Source organism: Leptonychotes weddellii, chromosome 9 (genome assembly GCF_054177405.1).
Source record: "Leptonychotes weddellii isolate Sample4059 chromosome 9, ASM5417740v2, whole genome shotgun sequence".
Lineage (NCBI taxonomy): Eukaryota > Metazoa > Chordata > Mammalia > Carnivora > Phocidae > Leptonychotes > Leptonychotes weddellii.
Genome location: NC_138377.1, coordinates 80166828 through 80193550, shown reverse-complemented (window position 1 = coordinate 80193550; position 26723 = coordinate 80166828). Strand labels below are relative to the sequence as shown.

Below are 26723 nucleotides of genomic sequence, written 5' to 3'. Positions count from 1 at the left end.
GTATCAGGGTTCCAGTTTCTCCACGTCTTTGCCAACACTTGCTATTTTGGGTCCATTTGTTTTTTAAATGATGGCCATCTCAGAGGGTATGAAGTGGTATCTCACTGTCATTTTGCTCTGCATTTCCCTAATGAGGAATGATATTGAGCCTCATTTTGTGTGCGTCTTGGCCATTTATGTATCTTCCTTGGGTAAATGTTTATTCAGATCTTTTACCCACTTTCAGAGTGGGTTATTTGTCTTTTTATTATTGAGTTGTAAGAGTTTTTTATATATTCTGGATCCAAGTCCATTATCAGATATATCATTTGCAAATATTTTCTCCCATTTTGTGGGTGGTCTTTTCATTTTCTTGGTAGTGTCCCATGAAGCACAAAAGTATTTAATTTTTATGAAATCCAATTTATCTATTTTTTTTATTAGCTTGTGCTTTTACTGTTATATCCAAGGTCCTGATTTTTGTCTATTTTCTTTTTTTTTTTTTAACTTTTTTTTTAATTTTATTTATTTATTTGACAGAGAGAGACACAGCGAGAGAGGGAACACAAGCAGGGGGAGCGGGAGAGGGAGAAGCAGGCTTCCTGCCAAGCAGGGAGCCCGATGTGGGACTCGATCCCAGGACCCTGGGATCATGACCTGAGCCGAAGGCAGACGCTTAATGACTGAGCCACCCAGGCGCCCTTGTCTATTTTCTTTTATCATTTTAACTCTCATACATACGTCTTGGATCCATTTTGAGTTTATTTCTGCATATGGTATGAGGTGTGGGGTCTAGTTTCATTCCTTTTTTTATGTAGATATTCAATTGCTCCAGCACCATTTGTTGAAAAGACTGTCCTTTCCCCTTTTGCATTATTTTGGCATCCTTGTCAAAAATCAGTTGACAGTAAACATGGGGGTTTATTTCTGGCTTCTAATTCTATTCCTTTGATCTAAGTGTCTATCTTTATGCTATACCACACCTGTTTTGATTGTGTTGCTGGGTAGTAAGTTTTGAAATTGGAACATGTGAGTCCTCTAACTTTGTTCTTTCTCAAGATCGTGCTGGCAACTCTGGGCCTCTTGAATTTCCTTGTGAGTTTTAGGAGCAGCTTGTCAATATCTGCAAAGAAGCCATCTGGGGTTATGATAGGAATTTAGTTAATTCTGTAGATTAGTTTTGAGAGATTTTAGTTTTGCTACCTTAACAACATAAACTCATCTGATCCATGAGGGTGGATGTCTTTCCATTTATTATGATCTTCTTGAATTTCCTTCAACAATATTTTATAGTTTTAAAAGTATAAGTTTTACATTTATTTTGTTAAATTTATTTGTAAATATTTTATTCTTTTTGATTCTATTACAATGTAATTGTTTCCTTAATTTCATTTTTGGATTGTTCATTGTGACTGGTTGGGTTTTGAAATTAGGAAAACTTACAGATAAAGTCTGATTTCTGGCTTTGTCTGAAATCATATCTGGTTTCCCAAATAGCAACAAAGGACTTGAGTGAGTAGTTTGGGTTCTTTTCTTCTTTTAGGCCATTTTTTTCTGAGTTTGTCCTCATCTGGCTACTTTCTTATATCTGGATTAATTCACTCATTAATATTGTAATTATTAAGCACTGAGTTTTTGACCTTTATGATTGTTCTTTTGGGAAATCTAAGTTTGATGAGATTTAGTTTGAATAAGGGATTAATATTATCTAAATCTTTAATATGATTATTTTTATGTACACATCCTATTCTTTCTCAAAAGTTATTCAAGCCATATCTTACTCATTCATCTCAGGAACATTGATGAGTTAGGCTCTATACTGAAGATACAAAGAAGAAATAGACACCATTTTTGCTTTAAAAGAGGTTGATACACATTGATAAAAAGTGCCATATGGGCAACTAGAGTTTTATAAAAGGTCTGCTAGTAGTCCATAAAGTGTGCAGAGGAGGGCTTAGGAAAGGGAGTGTGGTCAAGACTGTGGTTAAGGAAGGGAGAGGAGAGGAGAGGACTCATGAAAGAAGTGACCTTTGCATGATGATAGTTGGGACCTTGTCCACTAAGCTAAGAGAGTTGGATCTTTTCCTGTGGACTGGTGTTTTCTCTAAAGTGTGATTCTTGGACCACTTGTAGCAGAATCACCTGAGTGCTTGTTTTTTGTTTTTAAAGATTTTATTTATTTATCAGAGAGAGAGAGAGAGCACAAGCAGGGGATGAGGCAGGCAGAGGGAGAAACAGGCTCCCTGCTGAGCAAGGAGCCTGATGCAGGACTCAATCCCAGGACCCTGAGATCATGACCTGAGCCGAAGGCAGACACTTAACTGACTGAGCCACCCAGGCGTCCCCACCTGAGTGCTTATTAAAATGCAGTTACTCAGACCTACTGAAACAGAATATCTCAGAGCCCAGGAATCTGCTTTTGAAAAATCTGCTTCTTAAGTTTCTCTGGTGATTTTGAAGTTCTATAAAGTTTGAGAAGCTCTGTTTGAGGATGGGGGCCCTGTAAAGATTTTTAGGTGGGAAAGGAGTAGGCTAGGATGGAGTTATATCATGCCAGACCTGAGTTTCAGTGAGGTGTTAGCTGCATTGGGAAAGGCAGATTCAGAGGGTGGGACACCAGAGACTCTGTTGTTGTGGGGGTTATTTCAAAATTCAGCACTATTGTGAAACTCAGGTAGAGTAAAGAGTACACTGGACAGTCCCTAAAATCTTCCATATCTGTGCACTTGGACTGTCAAAGATCAGAATCAGTGCCTTATGTTTTTGTTTGTATTTACAGGGAGGCCTCCTTTCCCTGGGGCCATTGAGGTCAAGGTCTAATTTGGAGAGTAGGGTTTGGGGCTACAGGATTGAACAAAGAGATTGATCTCTTGCTTACTGCCAGCCAAATGAATATGGTTCATTTCAGGTACATTGAACGTGCATATGATGCAGTTGAGAGGCAGAGTGCCCAAATGAGGATGGTAAAAGTTGGGGCAGGTGTGGAGTTGAGGGAAGAAGACAGGACAGATCCTGTCTTGAATTGGCAGGGCTCTGAGCTTGAATTGGCAGGGCTTGGCCCCTGATTGGATGAGGGATTTGAAAGAAGGGGAAGAGTTGAGTTTCCTGGCTCATGTAACTAGGTGGATGGTGATACTGTTGCTTGACATCAGAAATGTAAGTAGAGGTATAATTTGGATATACTGAATTTGTGATGCAAGTGGAATGCATATTCATGTGATTACACTGGTCTGTAGCATGCAAAAGAACTTGGGTTGAAAATCTCTGTGCCATCAGTACCCAGGTAATAATCGAAGGCTTACATGGTAGAGATTGACTTTATTGAATGGGAGTAGAACTTGGACATCAGAATTTTCTAAGCTTCCCTGGTGATTCTAAGATGCAGTCAGGGTTGACTGCATAGTATAGGGTGAGAGGAGAAGAGACCATTGTTTAAAGAGAAAACAGGGGTAAAAATAAGGAACTAGCAAAGGAGACTAAGAAGGATCGGTCAGAGGATGAAGATGAAGAATCAGAGAAAAATGCTGTCATGAAAGCCAAACGGGGAGAGAGGGTCAGAGGAAAGAGAAGGAGGTGAGTAGAGGTCAGCAAGGGCAATGCCCTAGGCAGGTGAACCAGAACAAAAACAGTTGACTCAAGTAGACCCTGATAAGGTAGTTGGTTTGCTCAGGCAGTTTCAATAGAGTTTTGAGGCCAAAACTACTAGAGTGAGTTGAGGCATGAGTAGAAAGAAAGGAAGTGGAGACAACATCACAAGATTATGAAGAGAATGTCCTCCCTCCAATCTCCCTTTCTTAGTGAGAAAGACTAGAAGTTATTTAAAGGTGGCAGAAAAATCCTGCCGTGTCTTTGGGCCACGTGGGTGGCCTTCACTATTGTCAAACATTTATTTCATGAAGGTCAAACCCTTGTCATATCACACTTAATTATATACTGTTCTTCGGTGTTTTGATCATTTCGAAGTGTCAGTCTTCCCTGTCTTGTCAAATGCAGGACCTCTGCCTGAAGCCTTCTCTGGAACAATATCCCCCTATACTCCTAACACAGGGGCAGGCACATTCCAGGAAAGGAATACTGCATGCCACAGAAAAAAAAAAAAAGGAGTTAATCCTACTTAATAATTAATGAACTATGCTTCCTAGAGGTTAAGGTAGGCTCTATTTAAATTTTAAACCCTATAATAATACTATCTACTTATTTTTAAAAAATAAACAATATAAAAGTGTAAAGTAAAAAGTAAAGCTTGCCTCTCTCCCATTCCCAGAAGTAACCGCTGTTACCTTTCTTACCAGTTTCTTATGTGTCCTTCAGACATTCTTTCTGAGGATATAAGAATATATATCCTTTTTCTTTAGGTAATATGGTCAAAATCATTCTGTAAAGGAGCCAGTATGAGAAATTCTCATAAGCTAGCTATCATTCCTCCTCTCTGAAAACCCCAGTAATTTCTTCAAAGCCCAAGATACACACAGCAATGAATAGGCTGTTCACCTCTCCCTGGGAGCAAGTGGTTGAAGCTCAGACAGTACAAAAATATTATTGCTGCCTTGGGGCATGAAGAGAGAGCATGAGCTAGGAGTTAGGTAAGCTGTCTGTCAGGTGCTGAATAGGAAGGTTGTCTGAGCACTGCTGAGCTCCACTACTTTCTTACCACCCGTGTATGCCTCTAATAAAGGTCTTCGGTGTCCTCTCAGGGTCAGGAATTAGGGAGTGTCTTCTGTCTTGTGCGCCACCTCCTGTGTTCCCCAGAAGAAGCTGGATTCATCCTGCTCTCACCACTGTGGCCCCCAGGCTCATTTCATTGTTACCCACTTCAGTAGACCAAAGGAAGAGTCAGTGGGAGCCAGCTCAGTGACCCTTTCTGTTTTTACTTTTTCTGTTATACAAGGCTTACACACAGAGTCCCAGGATGGGCTACAGACTCTGGAATAAACCCTGATTCAGTCTCACTGAATAAATGAAACTGAGCCAGGCACTTCCCTTAAATAGACTTTAATATATTCATCTATTAAATGGAATTAACAGTAATGACTATACTCCTAGAAAGAAAAGAAATAATCTCTTTCATGATTCTCTTATCCTTATGAGCCTGGGTTTCTTTCTTTTCTTTTCTTTTCTCCTTCTTTTTTTAATGTAGGCTCCACGCCCAGTGTAGAGCCCAACATGAGGCTTGAACTCATGACCAGAGGATCGAGACCTGAGCTGAGATCAAGGGTCGGATACTTAACTGACTGAGCCACCCAGGTACCCCTGAGGCTGGGTTTCTTAAGAACAGAGACCATATCTTATTCATATCCACATTTAATAAATGAGTAAGAGGTATTGTCATTCCCAGTTTATATCTAAATCAACAAACCAAATTTCTCCTTCCTCAGGCATTGACATTCAACCACTGTCTGCTTATGTGGTCATCAGGTACCTAAACAAAAAAGTGGACGGATTATTTTTATGCACTGCCCTCTCCCTGCTTCCTCATAGCAATGGTTTCTGAGTGAAATGGACTCTGTGAGTTAATGGGAAGACCAAGTCCAAAGTCCATTCCAGGCTTCAGGGTAATTGTGAAAAATCAGGCACCGATTCCCTCCCTTCCTTTTGCTCAGAGTGGCTTTCTCAACACATGCCCACAGTGGAAGGGGAAATGTACTCATTGTCATATCACCTCAGGCATGACTCACATTTCTAGTGTCTGGAGCGAAATAGAGGTTCCCATGAAGGACAAGGGGGTCGGAAGCAATGCCTGGATCTGTCTTAGAAGGAAGCAGATGAGGTGGTTACTGCCTTGAAGTGTGATTAAGAACAAAGCCTTGTAAGAGTCTCTCTCTTCCTGTTCTCTCTCCACTAAAAACCTCTTTCCTCACTGATAACCCAAATTCCACCATTGGTGATCTGCCGCACTGGACTGAAAATTGCCCCCACTTTGACACTCGTCCTCACGTGGGTGTTGAGCCTCATTGGCCTTGGAGTGTCTCTGTCCAACTGACTCTGTTTGCCTTTTTCCCCATTCCTGTCAGATATGCAGCCTGCTCTCCCTTCCTGTTAAAGTCCCCACCATCAACTTTATCATCCAGGGCTCTCCCCACCTACTGCCGCTAGACTGCCTGAGGAGGACACGTTCTCCCCAGCCTCCCACTTCCCTACAAAACCTCTTCCATTTAGGTTGTTTGTTGCCAATCTCTAAGATGGGAACTAACAAAAATAACAGACAGAGGAAATGACAGAGAAATCCAAAAGTCTTCCAAAGGTATCATCCTGGTTTATAGTTACTGAGTCTCCTTCTGAGTCCTCATTTCTCCTGTACTCCTCATTTATCCCCCAGGATGAGAAACCAGTCAAACCTTCACATCCTTCCATCTCTTCTCTCCCTCTGCTCATTTTAAAGACACTGTTGGAGTTGAACAATAGAAGCTTTATTCATTCTTCCAACTAGTATTTATTGAGTACCAACATGTCCCAAGCACTGCCCCAGGTGCTGGGAATACAGCATTGATTATGTTTACAGTCAAGGGAATGAAGACAAGCAATAAACAAGCAAGCCAACAAGTAGACCTGATCATCTGTGGTACGAAGGTGACCAGTGAGGGCTGTGATGAAGGGTGACAGGAGGCAGTGATATTTAAATTAAAACCTACAGGTTGAGAAGAAGTCAGTCCTAGAAAGAGATGGCGGAAGAGCAAGACAGAAGGGGAGAGGGGAAGGGGCAAGTGCAAAGGCCCTGTGTTTGGAAAGAGTTGGGTGTACTTGAGGAAGAGAGAGAAGACCAATGTGTCAGCGACGTGTATAGGGGGAGAATGACACAGATGAAGTTGGGGGGTAAGCAGGGGCCAGAAAACACAGGGTCTGGGGGTTTATAATAACATGTTTGTTTTGATAATAAATACCAGGGGTTTCCAGAATGGAGGGACATTTTTGAAAAATCAATCTGGCAGAATATGTAGGTGGAAAAATGTAGGTGTTTGTTTACATTTTCAAAAGGTGTGCCTTGATGGGCTGGTTAGTATCATTGTCATCTGAACTTGATGATTTACCGCTGAAGGGAAAGATGACACCCACCTTGTTGCTGACAAAGCCTCCTGCAGGAATTAGAGGAGTAGCCCAGACCTGTACCCCAACTGTGTGGGGAGTTCATTCTTTCCAGGATGAGGGGTGCAGGAAATAGAGGAGCAGGAGCTAAGTCCTGAAATGAGAGAAGATACTGAAGGCAGGAGAAGCTGGAGCAGCCAGTGAGGACATGAAAACAATCTTTTTAATGCACCTCAGCATGAAACTTGGACCCTTGGAATCTCCTTTCCTGACAGTTCTGAGATGAGCTTTCTACCACATCCCCTAAATCTAGATTTTCTTTCCTAATAAGTCTTATGGATTATTGAACAGAACTGTCCAGACATCACTCACTTTTCCAGTTATATCTTAACCTTGGGAAGTTAAGCATGATTGGGATGGTATAAAGTGTTCAAAAAAATTTTTGTATGTCAATACTAGAGACCCAAGAGGAGTGTGACAAACGAATCTGGCTGAGAATTGTCAGGTGATTGTCCTGGCCAGCGTGCTCTCCCAGCAGTAGGCTCTAGGCAACATTTGGTAGGCTGACTTGCCGTTAGGATGCTAAATCTACAGAATTTGCTCAGAAGTACTATAAGAAGTGTCTGGGGAGGCGCCCTCTGGATCCTGCCATCTTTCCACGGTGCTTTTGCCATTTCCAAGCAGAGGGAGGCTGGAAGGCTTCCAGAGGAAAGCTAAACAGGAAGCATATAATTTCCGAGGAGCTGACAGATAACTTTCAATCAGACCACTTGGCTCTCATAACATTTCCGAGCTCATTCTCAGAGACACACTCTCCCTCGTCAGCTAAGGCTCTGCTAAGAGGATTTACTCCCACAGCCTCGCTTGGCAAAGCTACACAGAAGACTACTAAGTCTGCATCCCTAGGCTTAATTCTTCTCCACCATTCCAGAATCCAGTTTTCAACTGCAGGCTTGTCATTTCCTGGATACCCCACCAATGTCTTTCAGTCAACGGGTCCCAAACCAACTCATCATCTTCCCCTCTCCTGGTTTTCCTGTTTCTGTTAATGGAATCACTGTTCCCTCTGCTACCCTGGCTGGAAACATCTGAGTCATCCTTGACTCATCCTTGTCTCTTATTCTCTAGATCAAATCAACTGCCGAATCATGTAGTATCTATTTCCGTGATGTCACTTGACTTAGTCCCCTCCTTCCTATTGCCGCCATCTCTCCTCTGTGTGGGCTCTCATTTCTTCCCCCTCGACAGGAACATCCTCACTTTCCCCCCCACCAATAACCCACCTCCATACTTCTGCCGACATAAGGCTTCTCACACACAGACAGACCACATCGCTCTGGTACCGGCAGCCCGCCATGGTTCCCATATTAAATATAAACTGTCTTTTCGCTTATAAGGCACAATTCCTTTTCTAATACTCCATGTTCAAGGGAAATTTACTAATTCCTGACATAGGACATGACTCTTTTTTCCTTTCTTGAACCCTTTTAGTAAATGATCTTGTGAAAAAGTAAGATCTTCTTATATGACTAAATTTTGTATTTAGCAGTTATATGCTTGTTTTATCTCCTTAGAAGCTTCACTGGTCCCTGTATTATTTGCCTCACATACCATTGGAGCACATGCATGGACCCAGTGCTGTTCTAAGAGCTTCACCCATGTGAAAAAATTTAACTCTCGTAACAATTCTAATTGTTTCCCCCATTTTGCCAGTGACAAAACTGAAGTGTAGAGAAGTGGAGTAACGTGCTGAGCTTCCATTACTAATAAGTGGCAGATCCAGGATTTGGATGTGCACAGTCCAGCCCCAGAGCCCATGCTCGAACTCACATCATCTTTGCTACCTGCCTTCCTGCTTTCATAGTTGGGATTTGGCTGTGTTTTATTTTTTTATTTATTTTTTTAAAGATTTTATTTATTTATTTGACAGAGAGAGACACAGCAAGAGAGGGAACACAAGCAGGGGGAGTGGGAGAGGGAGAAGCAGGCTTCCCGCTGAGCAGGGAGCCCGATGCGGGGCTTGATGCGGGGCTTGATGTGGGGCTCGATCCCAGGAATGTGGGATCATGACCTGAGCCGAAGGCAGATGCTTAACAACTGAGCCACCCAGAAGTCCCTGGCTGATGTTTTATAACTGAACTGAGGCTTAAGGCATGTGTCCATTAATGGTCAGAAATATCAATGGTAGGCTAAGTGTGCCAATGTAAGTTGGTATCAGGAGCTGACTTAAGGCGTTTCCCAGGAAATCACTATGAAGATGAGAAACATCATTGTGCTATTTTTTTTCCTACTTATTCTTTTTTTTTCTTTATTCCAGTACATGGGCTGTATTGAAGTACTGCAATCAATGAGGTCACTGGATTTTGGAATGAGAACCCAAGTAACAAGGTAAGAGAACAAAAATGGGAGAGGATTTGCGGGCTATAGTTTAAAGTCAGAGTAGTTTCTCCCTCCCTGTAGGAATTTCATGCAAACCTTCAAAGTCACCATGGGCATTTATTTATGGTTGGAAGCTAGAACATAGCCCAGTGACCGTGGATGAGGGGCTCATCTTGTGAAAGACTTCCCAGTTGTGCGGTGGAGCATCTGCATTCCATATAAGAACTGATGAGATGATGCAGTCATAGAAATAGCTGGTTCTCCGGGTACCAAAAGTATGTAAAAGGATGCCTGGACATTGAATATTACAGAATGTCAGGCCTGTTGAAGAAGTAGCTGAAAAGAAGACTAGGGAAGAGCTTTCTGTATCAGAAAGCCCAAGTTCTCCCCATTTACGAGACATAAAACCTGCTTGCTCCTTGTCTGAGTCTTCCTCCTCTGTGTACAGTGAGTTGTGTGGAATTGAACCAGGGGAGTATTACCCAGCATAGGGGAAGCACAAATCAGAAGCAGAAATACAAGGCATGGGTCATTAAGGTCAAGTTCAAGGCAAGAACGGAAAGAGGAACAAGCATGTGCCCAGACTGGTAACTGGGAGAATTGTGAGGTGAGGGGATGAGGTGAGAGGACTGGGTTGATGTGAGTGATTCAAGATGAAGCCTTGGGCATCTTTTCTACATGGTGTCACTGTGTGTCTCAGGGACAAGCTACAGTGTCAATCTGCATCTGTGGTTGCAGGCCAGCCTTTCCAAAGGTGAATGTTCTCATTATGAAGACAGGATAACTCTTCCTCATGCTCATCCCATGAAATTGTAGGCCTAGACAAAGTTTCTTGTGGTTCAAAGTTTTGGGAAAAGGAATCACATTGCTCCTTAGGAGAGTAGCAGTATACAAGAGAATATTAAAACCTTGAGAAGTCCTGTGTATGTAGCAGTCTCAAAAATTCCATCTCAAGATTGTCTCAACTTGTTTGGCCCCAGAATCCTTTTTTTTTCATGTAACATAAATGAACATCCCACGTATTCCTAGGGTTCCATGAAATGCACTTTAGGAAATGCTATCTTGGACTCACTAGGGTGCATTCTAATCTGCCTTCCCAAATTCCTCACCATTCCTTCTCTTCTGAGTTTTCTTTTTCCCATTCTCCGTCTCTTCAACTATTCTGCGGGTGACCTGGTGTCTAGATGACTTTCTCCCCTATTAGTCCTACTTTGGATGTGTCCAGGCTTTATTTTCATCCCAATGATCCTTAACCTGGAGAAAACCCTTTCTCCAATCCTGAGCAGATTACAGATGGGAGGAAGAAGGTAGCTATGCCAGGTACCTGGAATGGGGACACTGGACAAAGGAATGCCCACTGTCCTTACCTAAGGATGACTGATTTTCTGTTCATTCATCTACTCATTTTCTTTCACTCAAATATTTATGGAGTGCCCATTAAGCGCCTGAAGCTGTTCAAGAATTGAGGATGCAGAAGCCTCTGACCTCATGAAGTTTATGTTCTAGCTGGGGAAGCAAGACTATAGCAAGGAAACAAATAAATATACAATATAGTTTCATGTAGTAATAAGTGCCATTACTGTAATAATAAAGCAGGGTACTGGGATAGAGCTGTAGGGGGGTGCTTTTATTTTTAAACTTTAAAATTTTTAAAAAACTTGTGTATAGTTGACACACAATGTTACATTAGTTTCAGGTGTACAACATAGTGATTCAACTTCTCTATACTTTATGCTGTGCTCACCACAAGTGTAGTTACCATCTGTCTAGGGGCTGGGCTTTTAAATGTTATTTTCTAGCTATAAAAATATTGTATGGTTACTTAGAACATTTGGAAAATAGAGAAAAGTATGAAAAAAGAAAATCACTCATAATCTCACCTAAGATAATGTCTACCAACATTTTGTGTTTTGGAATACCTTTCGAGTCTTTTTTCATACATGAACGTACGATGATTTTTATAGAAAATCTGGAAAATAGTTGATACTACTTCTATCATCTTGAGCATTTCCCTGTTGCTAAATATTCAAAACTATTATTTATTGTAATACAATATGCATAACATAAAATTTACCATTTTTAAGTATACTGTTCAGTAGCATTAAGTACATTCATGTTGTTGTGCAGTCATTACTTACCACCCATCTCCAGAACTTTCTCATCTTTCCAGATTGAAGCTCTGTACTTAATAAATAATAACTCCTCATTCCCTCCTCCCCCAGCCCATGGCAACCACCATTCTACTTTATGTGTCTATAAATTTGACTACTCTGGGTACCCCTTGTAAGTGGAATCATGTAGTATTTGTCCTTTTGTGACTGATTTATTTCGTTTAACACAATGTCCTCAAGATTTCGAACACGACCAAACAATATAACTGTTTTGAAGGCATTTGATGTGTATTGCTAAATCATTCTGCAGAAGAACTGACTAGATATTCTCTCTCAGCCATGTAGTATCTTTTATTTTTAGTATCGATTTTTTTAAATCTTTGTGAACTTGGAAGTCTATAGTTTCCTATTGTTTAGTAAATGGTAAAAGATTATTTTTTCTGTGCCATGAAGATTCAGTTCATAACTAATGTTCACACCCAAGGGGAGGTGCCTGGCATGGTATCTGGATGTTATTCCTTGTAGATGTGTCCATGTGTGATTCAGGTATGGTGCATTGTGCTCTGGGCAGAGTTGTGCAAGCTCAAGGATTCCTCTAAAATCTCTAATTCCTACCCGGTTTCCCAAATATTTACTTTGCTTCCTTCTCTTTTAATTTTTCCATCTTTATCTCATTCTCCTCTCTTCTCTCAACATACATGTATTTTGACATTTGGCCGCTTGCCAAGTTGCATTGTTACCAATTGTCTTGGATGTTATCATTAGAACATTAGGTTTAATCAGGTTTTGAGTTATTTTAAATTTAAAGTTCACATATTCACCAGGCATCATTTAACTCATAATCCTACTTAATCTGAGAAGAAAGATTTCACTGGACTGGTTACAATTCCAAAAGAAAGCACTTTATTTTGTGTGACCACAGCTACCTCCCTACCTTTACCATCAAACATAAACATAAAATCAATCAGGGCTGAATGCTGATAAACTAGTGTATCTAATTGCCACTCTAGATACAAACTGTATTTCAGGCTGATGTCCCACCCATGGTAAATGGTCTCACCATCTCTAAATTAGTTAATACATTATTCCAGACAATGGGGAGACAGCAACGGGAAATTCCCGATGATGAAGGAGGAGCCATGATTAAGATCTAACAGGTGGGTCAGCATTTGAAACAGAGAAGAAAGTTGGAGTAGAATTCGTGTCTTCATGACGGACTTTTCTGCCAATTGTCTGAGGGCTGAATGCACAGGATTTCTAGAACACAGAGAGTACTCAAATAGAGCAGAGAAAAAAGAAAAGGACAAGAGGCTATTCACTTTCTCAGCAGTTCCCTGGATCACACGCCTTTCAAAATTTCCATCATACAACCCCCCACCTTGACTCCAGATTTAGCCCCCAAAGGAGCCCTGTGGGTGGTTTCTACTGTTGTTCTGCCACTAATTCTCACCCAGGCATTTATCCTTTTGACTGATTTAGGACCAGATCTCAGTTTTTAGTAGCCAGGTATTCATGCAAAAGGGCAAAGGAGGAGGTTTTCCTGATAGAAAAGAGAAACAGGATCATTAGGACAACAAAGGCTCACAGCCACAGTTGTCTTCAAAATGTCTAGAAAACAATATCAAGAGGAAATGAGAGAAAGGGAAAGTGAAAGTCATGCTAAGGATGGTATGGTCATTTGCTCTCTTCTAAAAAGAGTTTCTATTCTGGTTTTTAAAACAAACCTAAAGAAAACAAAACACCTCATTCCATCTAAATCAGGAAGCACACGCACATGCACACACACTCACAGAAAATAACTCAGCTCACTAAAACCTAGCCTGTTTTCCCTCCTTTGAGTAAGCATCCACATCATGCAAAGAAGAAAAAAATCTTCCTTCTCTCTCTAAGGATGCCTCCTTCTTTGTGTCTGGGTGGGAACTTGCCTCAGATACTGAAGGAGAGATAAACAACCCTTCAGGGTAAACCCAATAAGTGGAGCTGGTGGGACAGGGCTTGACTCTCAACCCTAAAAGAACAGCACTTCTTAAGAAATTGTTGAGGGGACATCTAGTTCATCACATTTATCACAGGGCATCATTTACTTCAAGGGGCAGGGCACACTGCTGATGGGAGGGACCTCAAGATCGTTGTCTTACTACTCTGTCCTTTTCCTGTATTTATTGCCTTCTGTTTGTAACTCATGTTTGGTAATAAAATCAGCCAGGCTAAGCACAAGACGCCCAGCACAGGATCTGCCCATACCAGGCTCCAGGACAGCTGGGAAGCAGCAGCTGGTTGTGGGTTGGCTCATTCCTGTGATTGCCATCCCTGGGGGCCTATGAAGGAAAATGGGGAGCTGTTAGACAACGGGTGGTAAATGCTCCCTTTTTAGGGTGCTGGCTTCGGATTCATTTTCTCTAGCTGATCGTAAGGGGCTGCACATCATGGATTAATTTATCTGCCCCATTCCATGGGTGCAGAAAAACCTTGAGTAGCGTTGTTTTTTGAATCACTGCTGTAGACACTAAGCAGGCTATTTGTGTGATTTGGTAAAGCAATGAGGAAGCAGAGATCATAACTCAGAGGATATTGTAATTGGACTAATTTCCTGTTTGAAACGTTACTGCTAATGAACAGTGATTCTGCAGATTTAATTCACTGTCTTGAAATTTTGATTCTTTGGCTTCAACAGGACGTTAAAGGCAGTTCTTCAGAGACAAATGCATACTCTGTGTGTGTGTGTGTGTGTGTGTGTGCGCGCGCGCATGTGTGTTAGCAACCATTTGATGCAAAGCAGATCCACCATGCAGCTGAACATTTACATAAAGGCCTGTGTTTGTGGTTTCTAAGGCATGTGAATGTAAGGAGGGAAAGTATTCTGTAGAGGTCAAATATCTGTATGTTTGGTGGCTAAATTAAGATATCTGTTTGAAAACAGGCTGGCATTTATCTAAATGTCCTGAGGATTAGAGGATTAGAGGAATGAGATCGGCTACCCAGGGATCAGTGTGTGTTTCTGCATAAAACTTGGAGTAACTGTGTCACCTCGGTGGCACAGTCCGTTAAGCGTCCGTTTCTTGGTTTCTGCTCAGGTTGTGATCTCAGGGTTCTGGGATTGAGTCCCGACTTGGGCTTCCCGCTCCGTGCAGAGTCTTCTCCTTCTCCCTCTGTCCCCACCCCCACTCTCTATCTCTCAAATAAATAAATAAATCTTAAAAAAAAAAACAAAAAACAAGAAAACCTTAGAGTAACTGTACTGGATCCGGCGTGTGGGTTCCTTGTTGACTTCTGGGTAGACCACTGGAGTTAGTAGGATTGTAGCCCACATGGCATATAAAATAAAGACCGCCAAATGTGGGTATAAAAGACTGAGTCTCTTAACGTGCCGTGCAAGGAAACATTCCTTGATGAAATTTACTGAGGAGAGTGGTAAAAAAAAAAAAACAAATCAGGAGTTTTTAAGTTCTAGTTTATGGTGGTCACGCTAAGGCTTGAAACCAAGCACTCTGGCTGAGAGGCAATGTACGTGGTTCGATAAAACAAGTGCCGTTGTTCATGGGTCAGGAAAGACTGTTAAGACCCCAGGAAGGGTCCAGTGTCCCAGGGTCAATGTTTGTAACCTTTATCAGCTGGCAAGCACAGTTACAATAAAATCTAACAGTCAAATACTCTTCAGCAAGCACTGTTTTAAGCGGAAGTACTTCCTGTCACACACGCGTAGACGGCAGGAAGCTCTTGCTGGAGGTTTTGGGCTGCGTGCGTGCGTGCGTGCGTGCGTGCGCATGTATGGACAGTGGCTGTCTCTTCTGGTGTCAAGTTTCACAGCTCCCCAGTTCCTCACAACCTATTTAGGACTGAGATCTCACTTTTCAGATATCTGAGATGAAATAGTCAATTAAATTCCTTTTAGAAGACTCCAAAGATCTAGTAATAAAAAAAAAAAAAATGTTTCCAAGCATTGGGAAGGGTTCTGATAGCATGACAGAGTCAAATGAAGGGAGAGAGGGTAGGCAAGTCGATGGCACTGTTTTGCTCAGTCATTAGTGCAATGTCTTTCCCATATAGGTGCACAGTTACTATTTGAATGAACAGGAGTAAGGCAACCCACAGAATAAGAAAAATATTTTCAAATCATATATTTGGTAAAGGGTTAATATACAACTCAACAACAACAAAAAACAAACAACTTTATGAAAAACTGGGCAAAGGACTTGAATAGACATTTCTCCAAAGAAGACACACAAATGGGCCATTAGCACATGAAAAGATGCTCAATGTCACTAATCTTTAGGGAAATGCAAATCAAAACCACAATGAAGGGCGCCTGGGTGGCTCAGTGGTTTAGTGTCTGCCTTCAGCTCAGGTCATGATCCCAGGGTCCTGGGGTCGAGCCCTACATCGGGCTCCCTGCTCAGTGGGGAGCCTGCTTCTCCCTCTCCCACTCCCCCTGCTTGTGTTCCCTCTCTAGCTGTGTCTCTCTCTGTCAAATAAATAAATAAAATCTTTAAAAAAACCCCACCACAATGAGATTGCACTTCACACTCATTAGAATGACTATTGTTTAAAACAAAAGTACACAAATCCAAAAAACAGAAAATAACAAATCTTAGCAGGGTGTGGAGAAATTAGGAACTCTTGTGTGTTCTTGGTGGCAATGTAAAATGGTGCAGCCACTAGGGAAAACAGCATGGGACTTTCTAAAAATATTAAAAATAGAATTACCATATGATCCAGCAATTCCACTTCTGGGTATAGTTCTAAATGACTTGAAAACAGCGACTCAGATATTTGTACATCCATGTTCAGAGCAGCATGATTCCCAATACACAAAAGGTGGAAGCAACCCAAGTGTGCACTGATGGACAAATAGATAAGCTAAATGTGAGACACACACACACGCAGAGGAATATTAGCTTTAAAAAAGAAGAACATCCTGCCAGTTTTGACAGCATGCAAGAACCTGGAAGGCATTATGCTAAGGGAAATAAGCCAGAGAAAGACAAATGCTGCATGGTATCACTTATATGTGGAATCTTAAAAAAAAAAAAAAAAAGTGGAACAATGACAGAAAGTCTAACTCATAGAAGCAGGATAGTTGCCAGGGGCTGGGGGCTGGGGGAAATGTGGAGATGTTGGTAAAATGGTGCCAACTTTTAATTTTAAGATGATCAAGATCTGAGGATCTAATGCAGAGCGTGGTGACCATGGCCAATAATATTGTATTGTATAATTGAAATTTGCTGAGACTAGATCTTAAGTATTTTCACACACACAGACACACACAAAAGTTAGATATGGGAGGTGATGGATGTGTTAATTAGCTTGATTGTGGGAGTCCTTTCACAACGTCTATGTATATCAAATCATCACACTGTACCCTTTAAAAATATGACAATTTTATTTGCCGATGATACCTCAATAAAGCTGAGGGAAAAAGTAAGGAAATTGGCTCATGCTACAACACGGATGAGCCTTGTCTTAATCTGTTTGGGCTGCTGTAACAAGATAGCACAGATTGGGTAGTTTATAAACAACAGATATTTATTTTTCACAGTTCTGGGATTTGGAGGTCTGAGATCAAGGTGGCAGCATGGTTGGGTGAGGGCCCTTTTCCGAATCACAGACTTACTGTATTGCGAAAGGGGCTGGGGAGCTCTGTGATTAATCTCATTCATGAGGGCTCCATCCTCATGACATAAATACCTCCCAAAGACTCCACCTACTACTAACCAGCACCTCCAGTAGGATTGCAACATACAAATTTGGGGGAGACAAAAACATTCAGATCATAGCAAACCTTGAAGATACTACACAAAGTGAAATAAGTCAGTCACCAAAGGACACATATTGTGTGATTTCACTTCTACAAAGTACCTGGAGTTGTCAGATCCAGAGACAGAAAGTAGAGTGGTGGTTGCCAGGGGCTGGGGTGGTTGCGAGGGAGTTGGTGCTTAATGGGGACAGTTTCAGGTTAAGAGTTCTGGAGATGGATGGGGTGATTATTGCACAAGGTGAATGCACTTAATGCCACTGAACTATCCTCTTAAAAACAGTCACAATGGCAAATTTTATATGTGTATTTTACTATAATTTTTTTTTAAAGTATAGTTACTAGATAGATGAGTTATATTTTGGGAGTATCCAGTATTGTATAAGTGAATTTTATTTTGTTGAAAGCCAGTAGGAGAAGGATAATTGAAGCTTCAGGGTCTAAGTTTCCAGCAGGTCCTCAACCAAGAGAATTTGGTAAGGAGGGCAGAGTGGCTTCTTCTAATTTCTTTACAAAGAAGCCCAACCAACAGCCACACTGGCTGAGAGGACGGGAGGAGAGAGTAGATACCAAGAGCTAGTGTTTGTTTCCCACAGCACAGAGCTGTTGCATCCGTGGTTTCTTTCGAACTGCACAAACACCCTGAGAGGGGGGTGCTGTAATTCCCTGTTTTAAAGCAGGGGAGGCTGAGGCTCAGAGAAGGTAAGTGACCATCCCAAGCCCACACAGCTCTTTTGCTGGAGCTCAAACCCAAGTACTGTCACTCCATATCCTGTTCCTACAGTACTTAATGTTTCCTAGTGGACATGGCTTTGAAGCTAAGGAACTGCTCTTTTAGCCATGAATGGACTAAGGTGTTGGGGGACCATTGAGGGAATAACAGCAGACCTGAGTCATCTTTAAAAATCACTTCTAAGTGAGAGAACAACAGTGCGGCTGTGATCATCATCACCGATGTCAATCCTCTGTGGGACATCTCATTCTTAACATTTTTTTCACTGTTCACAGTGAAAAACATTTTTTTTTCTGATTACAAAAAGTAAATCTGACTTATAGTGGGAACTGGAAAGTAGGGCAAAATAAAAGAAAAAACCAGACAACTCAATGGAGATAACCAAGAGGAACAGTTTGGTATATGATAAACATATCCTGTCATATGTTTAATACCTAAAGTCAAAGTATACAGTGCTTATTGATTTGTTAGGTGTTTTTGTCATTTGCTGTGCACATTTTCTAGGTTGTGAAGTATGAGTGGTACTTGCTTTGACCTGAGCTTTTAGGTGGAAGAAATCATTTTAAGTGCATCTACTTGTCATAGGTCTATTAATGAAGAGTCCTTTTCCTTTTAAATAACAGAAAATGACTCTGCCTAGCTTAAGCCAAAAGGGGGGCTTCCTGAAAGGATATTGGGGCAGCTCATGGAACCTGGAAAACCATGAACAAACCAGTAGAAGGACAGGGGTCTGGGGTCCCAAGGCCCCAGCAAGAGGACTCCAGAGATTCCCCATCTCTGGTTCTCTCAGTTCCAAATATCAGATTCCCAGGGGAGACAGTGATTGGGACCTAATCCTGCACTAATCATCTTTGGCCAGGACAGAGTTGCATTGTGAAAATATAATACTTCTGTAATAATCATATATTGGGAAGTGGAGTGGCTGAGGAGGGGGAAGAAGAGCAGAAAAAGCAGGAGGAGAAAGAGGCTTATGAAATGGAGGTAGTAGATGCAGTAAAACATAGATTTCTACCTCATAGGAAAAAGAAGACATTAGATCAATTTCCTTGGACACAACAACAAAGATTGGCACTATTTAAATCATCCCCAAAATGTTCCATTAAAATCCAAAGTTTGCTAAATTGTTAATCAAATGTTTCATGTTATTATAGCTAGCACATTAATTTTAGAACATAATTCAATTGAGCTGTATTTTTGTGGGGTGACAGAAACTTTGAGACTACATGTATAGGTATTGTATATGTTCATTTCTCTTTTATATGACTTAGGGCAGTGGGGGTTTTTTTGGAATTGTTTTTTATTATGTTCTGTTAGGCAGCATATAGTACATCATTAGTTTTTGATGTAGTGTTCAACGATTCATTAGTTGCATATAACACCCAGTGCTCATCAAGGGCAGTGTTTTAATGCTTCAGATATTTATAGAGGTTTGTAAAATGGTCATTATTTTTGTTCCATGACAAGTTGTTTACAGTATCTATATTTTATTTGCGGAGGAGTCTTTGGTTAGGAATGAAACTCCCAACTATAGCATCTTTCCCGTGGAAAATGTGATACACTTTATGAAGTGGTTTCTAAAAATATGTTGCAGCTAAAATCAGGGTCTGCTAATTTATCCGTATGATAAATATAGGAACTTACAGGTAGGTAGATATTATCATACAAACACAACCACACACAAGCACACACTCTCCAAAAGGTTGTATATACACATTTACTGAGCCAAGCGAGAATGTTTAGCTGCCCATGTCTAAATAGGGATGGTAGAGAAAGGCCTCAAGTGTTTTGAGGAAGAACAAATTAATTCAGAGCTTAAAATGCATGAATGTTAAAGCCTAGGCATTTTGGGGAGACCCCAGTGTTTTTAACTCCAATTGTTGAGTTAAATAGCTTTCTCCAGTGATTTTTTCCCCAGGCCTCCTTTACTGTGCAGAGCCAGATTAGAAGGCATTTGAGTATCTCCCTTTTGTAGCCCTTTTTGGTTTCCTATAGAAGTCAGAACTGAATTTGTAGCACCCCAAGCATTCTCAATTATAGTCAGTGCAAATGTTCTTCAGGAGCAAGAGAATAGATTTCTAATTTTGATTTTGACAGACACACTGGTCTGAATCATTTAACAGTGCAAGTAGAATAGCCTTTTGAACCAGTGTTCCTAGAAACACCAAGGCTGTAGCTTCATGGAATCCTCTTGAAAAAGCTCAGAGTTCATCCCAGACTGTGTCTGGCCTGGAAGGGGTTGGGTCTCCTATGTTTCTACTTCAATGGACTAATCATAAGAGCTCCATCATCCATCATCTTTGGGTTTGAAGGTTCTTGTGGAAGCCTGGTCCATAGCCCTGGACCAGGTTTCAAAGCCACAGTGCCCAAGATATAGTTGGATCAATAAATATTTATTGGTTAAGAGAGAGGTTTCAGGTCTTCTCAGGCCTTGATCACAGATCTTGAGGTGACTCTGGAGGTCTTGAAGCCTCCATGGTCACTGCTGGTAGTCAGAGAAAAGCAGAAAAGACCTAGAGAATCTACCAACATGGAATCTGGCATCCTAAATGAGGTCAAAGTCCAGAATGAGGAAATCTTAGACAACTGGGTCAGGCCCCTAGCTCTAAGGCAGAGTGCCTGACACATGGACACCATTCATAAATATTGCTAAACAAAGGAATAAAAATAAATTCACTGAAGATACTCAGTTTGGTTTAAAGACCCTTGGGGCTCAAGGAGTTGATTCAGATGAAGAGAAAGATTTCTCAATCCCCATGGAATTGGCTTCAGCCTCTTTCTAGTTTCAACTATTAGCAAGCAGTCTACAGAGTAGTTTATGATTAAGTAATAGCTAACATCATCAGCATTGTCATCATCACAAAAGTTAACGTTTATAAGAGGGATATCACTATTAATCTTATTTTGCCCGTGAGGACACTGAGACTTAGAGAAATTATGGAACTCACCATGGTCACCTAGCAAGTTAATAAGTGGTGGAACCAGAAACAAAATCTGCCTGAATCTTGTGTGCTTGCCTTCATCAAAATGAGAGAACTTTAAGGAACAAAGCTCAGGGAAATGCCGAAAGCCAGAAGTGACAGAGTAAAGAAATGTTGAGTCCTCAGTTTGGAATTTGGCCTGGGTTCAATATGCCAGGTGCCTTATTTGTGAGTTCCCTCTGGAGGGCCTTCATAATGATACTCATAAATTTGTAGGTGAGGATACTTTTAGTGATGTTTTCCAATCTCTACTAAGGAAAAATAAAGATTGTGTCAGACGGTGGTTCTCAAACTTTAGCATGCAAGGGAATCAGTTACTTGGAGGACTTGTTGAAACACAGAATGTTGTACTCCACTCCTAGAGTTTTTGATTCAAGAATTTGCATGGCTATCAAGTTCCCAGGTTTTGCTCATGCTGCTAGTCCAGGAACTACCCTTTGAGAACCACGGGTATAAGGGAAGCATATCCTGTGGTTTCAAAATGAGGTTTACAGTTGGGCCATGGATCATATGGAAACCCCTTCATTTTGAAAAGGCAGTTCTCCAGAAAATTCCCCCAAAGCATCTGGAGGTTTTTACTGTTGTTCTGTTTTCATTTTTAAGAAAAGGGCAAAGCCTGGGGAATGTCAGAGCAGCGAGTTCTAATTTTGCTCTATGTCTGTGTATATATAGCCAGAAAAGTCAATGATGCAGTTCCTTTTAGGAAGAGCGGGCCCAGATGGAAGGTACTCAAAATTCATTAAAAACTAATCTCTGCATGAAGGAGTCCTATCTTTGATAAAAAGAGAGCTTTGTGGCCAAAGGAAATGCAGGACAGTTGGTGCATCTCTCCACCTGCCAGGCAGACTTGTTCCGTGCCCTATTGGTATTCTCCTTAGGAAAACTGCGAATTGCCTCACAGAGTAAGTGTGCAGCTCTGACTCCTTTAATTAAACATGAGTTGTAGCTCGTGAGAGCTGCACCTACTCTATAAAATAGGTGCTTTCACATATGATTGAACAATACGAGGGTGGATCTTTTTGATCCAGATTATCTGAGCCACTAATGAGAATTTCTCTGAAAATAATTTCTTTCCACTCTCATCTGTGACAACACAGATTATTAAAAAAAAAGACATCTTCTAGTTAAATGTGTATGCCAGTGTCAGGTGGCATCATTCTGGCAGCAGCTCATGAGCAGGGCGGAGGCTGGATGTAGAAACAGACTCTGAGGTAGAGAGTTAAATGCAGAGGCTTGCTGGGTGGGCTCTCAGGAGCAACACGTGAGGGAGTGAGGGATGCAGGACCGGGCGGGGGGGAGGTTGACCAGCGGTACCATCTCACGAAAGACCTGAGTAGATCCCATGGGCAAAGAGACCAGGTCTTGGAACTTCATATTGACCTGTCGTTGGATGCCCTCTATCTCTGGAGAGGGGATGTATCTGTGGGCAAAGCAATTGCCTTAAGGAGGAGACATTTTCTGGAGAAGGAACTTAGCCTTGAGCCATTAGCAGTGAACGCTCCAGCAATAGGGGCAATGAGTACCTCTCTGCAGAAGGGGGAGTTGGGAAAAGGGATCACACTGGGATTCAGTGCCACATTTACGCATTCTGCCTTGACAGAAACGTGTACTGTCCATTACTAGTTGCATAACAGACATAATTGGACCTCTTCTCCAACATATTATCTATAGCACCCCAGTTATAACACAGAGAATACTCTGCTGGGTACTAGGCATTGTAAAAAGCAGGTTAGACCCATTTCTTAAAGCAGACAGACATTATAAGGATAAAGCACTACCTTGCTCAGGGTCACAGAATTTGTGAAGGAGCTACTTTTGGAACCTTTGCTGTCTGCTTGCAGAGCCCACTGAACCAGCCTTTATCCAGGTTCTGTTATCATGTGGAAGAGAAGTTAGAGACAAATTAAAGCCCTTAACATTTACTATAATTTTGCACTTGCATTTACTTCTGTATTCCTTCATGTACTTTGTACTGGATAATGCACATGGCATCACTTAATGAAGGTTAGTGGATATTAAAACAAAACAAAACAAAAAATAATTCCAGTTCCCCACTTTCTCCACTGAGTGCTGGTAGGAGGGACAAAGAATGGAAGATGATAATTCACAGTTTGTAAAAGGAGTTCCATAATTCTTATATTTACACAGAAGACCCACCTCTTATAAAACCCAGCTTCCTGTACCAAGAAACGGAATAAGACCAAGTCCAAAATCTATATAAATAATCTTTGTAAAGATTAAAAGTTGTGCTCTAATAGGTGTCCCATAGCTGACCATGACCCCAAAGGCTCTAACGTTCATTTTTGGTTTGCTCCAGAAGAAGGGTCAGCAAACCACAGCCTGAGCGCCTAATTCAGCCTACTGCCTGATTTTGATTCTGCCACCTTGTGACCCAAGAATGGTTTTGACCTTTTTAAATGGTTCAGGAAACAATTAAAAGAAGAATATTTCACGACACGTGAAAATTTTATGAAATTCAGATTTCAGGGTCCCTAAGTGTTACCATCACACAATCATGCCCATTCATTTGTATATTGTCTGTGGCTGTCTTCCTAGCTACAGCTGCAGAGCTGAGTAGTTGTGACAGAGATCGTGTGGCCAGCAAAGCCTAGCGGTTTTACTACCTGGCCTTTTATAGGAAAGGCAGGCCAACTGCCACTGTTAAGAGACTCTCAACTTTAGCTCTGTTAGAACACTTGAGGGAGTTTTTCAAACTCCCAGTCTCCAAGCCCCACCCTGCCCCAATGAAAACAGTCTGGAGATGAGACCCTGTCTTCAGGATTTGTTAAAGCTCGCCTGTGTTTCCCCAATGTGTGGCCAAGGTTGAGAACCACTACCTAGAGCATGAAGGCATTTGGAAGGACAGGTGGATGAGGCCTGTTGGCATGCAGGCTGCCAGATGGGAGAGAGAATGCAGGTCACTCTGCACCACCTGTGTGTTCTGGGGGCAATGTGAGCAAAGATGTTCAGGACCTCCAGATGCCCTCTGGTGAAAGCCCTTCCCATAAGGAGACTGGCGGGGACGAAAGGGTGGGGGAGAGGAGAGGATTATACCAGATATCTAGCCCAGCATATGGAATGACTGAGTTGAAGACAAATTTTCCCCCAAATGGAACGTCATCAAGCGCATAGGCAGTGTGGCCATCCCTACCCTAGCTGCTAGGAGTAGGTGACCTAATTCCTTAGCATTTACTAGCACAAGCATCTGCTTGAAACTGCAGAACATAGAACCAGGTATTCTGTGCAGTGAGACCGATAGAAGTTTTAATCAACTTCGTGCATGGACCGATCTGCCTCAGAATCACCTGGAGGCTCCTGGGCCCCACTCCAGACCTATAGAATTGAAATCGCCAGGAATAGTCCCAGGAGTCTACATTTTAACCAGCATCCTAGTTGATTCTTAAGAACTTTAAAGCTTAATCACTACCTACTTAAACGGTTATGCTGTTAAATTTTTAGCAGATATGCAGGCATTAGCTGTCCTACCATTATTTGCTACAGTGGACTCAACTGGCTAGACCAGTTATTGATTCCTCTGAAGTGGGCACACACACATCAAAAAAAAAAAGAGGGACGTACCAGGTAAAATCTATAATATATATGCTAAATGGCCTTTCAAATAACCAGAGTTATTTTTTTCAAAAGCAGTGTGGAAGTCATATACTCATCCTACCAATTACTGTCTTGCTCGTGGTATAGATAACCTCAATGGCAAACTGTTTGCAAAATCTTAAATGGTGCCAATCTTCTTTCTTTGAAGATAGGCCTACTTTTTGGAAGTAGATAAACATCATTTGGAGTGAAATAGGGTGGATAAAGTGGATGATTAAGTTAGATCTGTTTTGGATTTTAAAAAAATGAGCTTTGACTTATGTGACCAGACTGTGTATCAGTTCACTCTTTCGCTCCCAAAGACATGCCTTCATCATATTTTGAATATTTTGTCCAAAACAGAGTTGTTTTAGAAAAGCCCAGTTTATCCCAAAGTAATGGAAAACAGTTCTTTGGATTTACAAATTTCAGGGTGTTTTGTATGAAATCAACCCCATTTCTCTCTTGTCATTTTCATAAGGCTTAGACACTTAGAAGGTGTTTTTGTGGGTGTAGGTGTTTGCATTTTGAAATATGTGATTCCATTACACAGGAAATCATTGTGGGGATAGGAGAAAATCAGCACTTCATTTCTGTTCACCACGGACACTTGCGGGGTGGGGGGGGGTCTCTCGCTTCAGTCAAGTGCACTTGATGGGGCAACATTTGCCTCGGAGCCAAAGGGCAGCATTGTGGAGCACACAGGACAGCTGTGTTCTGTGGTGGCTGAGCTGGGTAGAATTGCAAACGTACTTTAGAATCAGACTTTAAATATAATTCAGGTTGGGCAGAGAGGTACGATAAGTCAGTATGAGACTAGAAGTTGTGGGCAGTCCTGAAAGGTTTTATTTGGCCGTCTTGGGACTTGAAGTGCCTATTTCTAAAGGAAAGGATATATTTTATGGGCTGTGTCTACCCTCATAGAGTGCAGGGGTGATGCCCCTTGATAACAGCACAAAGGGAGTTTGAAGCTATCCATTTTCTACCAGTCTGTGGGCACTGACTGTATTCATTGTGTGCTTATCGCCATGGAGGCAGCCTCATGGTCTAAAGTGTCTTGTCTGAGGGCTTACACAAATTTTTGAATGTCTTTAATTTCACCAAACTGAACAAAATTGAACACATAGATCACGGGGCCTTGATCTTCTGCAGGCAAAGTTTTCAAAAAAGAAGGTACTAGTTTCCCTAAAACAACAGTACAACGTTGTGGGGCTTGAGATGCTCAGGAGTCCCTTCATTCATCGATTTGAAGGCACTCTGAGACATCGACAACCTGTCCCTTGGACACTGAACGGATTTCTTGGAGGAGTCATGCGGGAGAGGAAAAGTAAGGGCAAGTCCCTTGGGAGATACAAGGAGATACTGGGGACTTTGTTTTGCCTGATTATTTTTGAGTTTTATTTGGGAGAGGTTTTTGCTGTGATTAAAATTTATTCTCATTTCTATTTGCCTGGACAAAATTGAAACCACTCCCTCTCTGTGTGTGTGTGGGGGGGCGTGTAGCAGGAGGTGGGAAGAGCTGCCTTGAACCATTCCACTGGGCCTTTTGCCTAGTTTCATGTTACACATTTTCTGGCTTTCCTATTTACTGAAGAACTGCATTTTGACATTTACGAGAAACAATCCATCCCACAGCACCCCCCCCCCCGGATTAATCGCTCCACTTTGTCTTTGTCTTGGGTTGTGATATTGCTGTCCAAACCTAAAACAAGGAGGGGGGGGGTAGGCAACTTTGCTTCCAGAAGAGCTTAACTGTTTAAGGGTTAAAGACACAGAAAAATTATAACTTAAGTACTGTCATGGCCAAGGGTTGATGAAGAAAGGTGGCTTTGTTTGGATGATTAGTGTGGACTCTGTGAAGACAGACAAAATATCTTTTTTTGGTTTTATGGTGTAGGCAGGGTTTTATATGCTTAAAAGCAAATCTTCCACTGCATTCTCATTCTCTTACATCAGCCCACTTCTCCCCTTCCCTCTCATGTGGCAAAACAATAAACAAAGTGGCCACTGTTGGTGCCATAGGGCGGTTCTCCCTCTTTCTTTCTAGTGCAGGCTCCCAGAATGGAAATCGTGAGCCATTTAAACTCTGAAAGTTCTGCTTCTCCAGGAGAGGACATTTGCTGAATGGTTGCTAGCTGGAGAATATCTCATGACGAGTCAGTCCCAAAAGGGTTATGCAG

At 41.6% G+C, this 26723-nt stretch overlaps 1 protein-coding gene across 1 annotated transcript in view; it reads left to right on the top strand.

The window, feature by feature from the left end:
• The window catches only part of SHC4 (SHC adaptor protein 4), a 129916-nt gene that overhangs the window by 30530 nt on the left and 72663 nt on the right, over positions 1 to 26723 (top strand). Inside the window, exon 2 of the mRNA XM_006736807.3 lies at positions 9317 to 9387. Within this exon, the coding sequence (XP_006736870.1) occupies positions 9317 to 9387 (71 nt within the window). The remainder of the gene's footprint in view (positions 1 to 9316; positions 9388 to 26723) is intronic.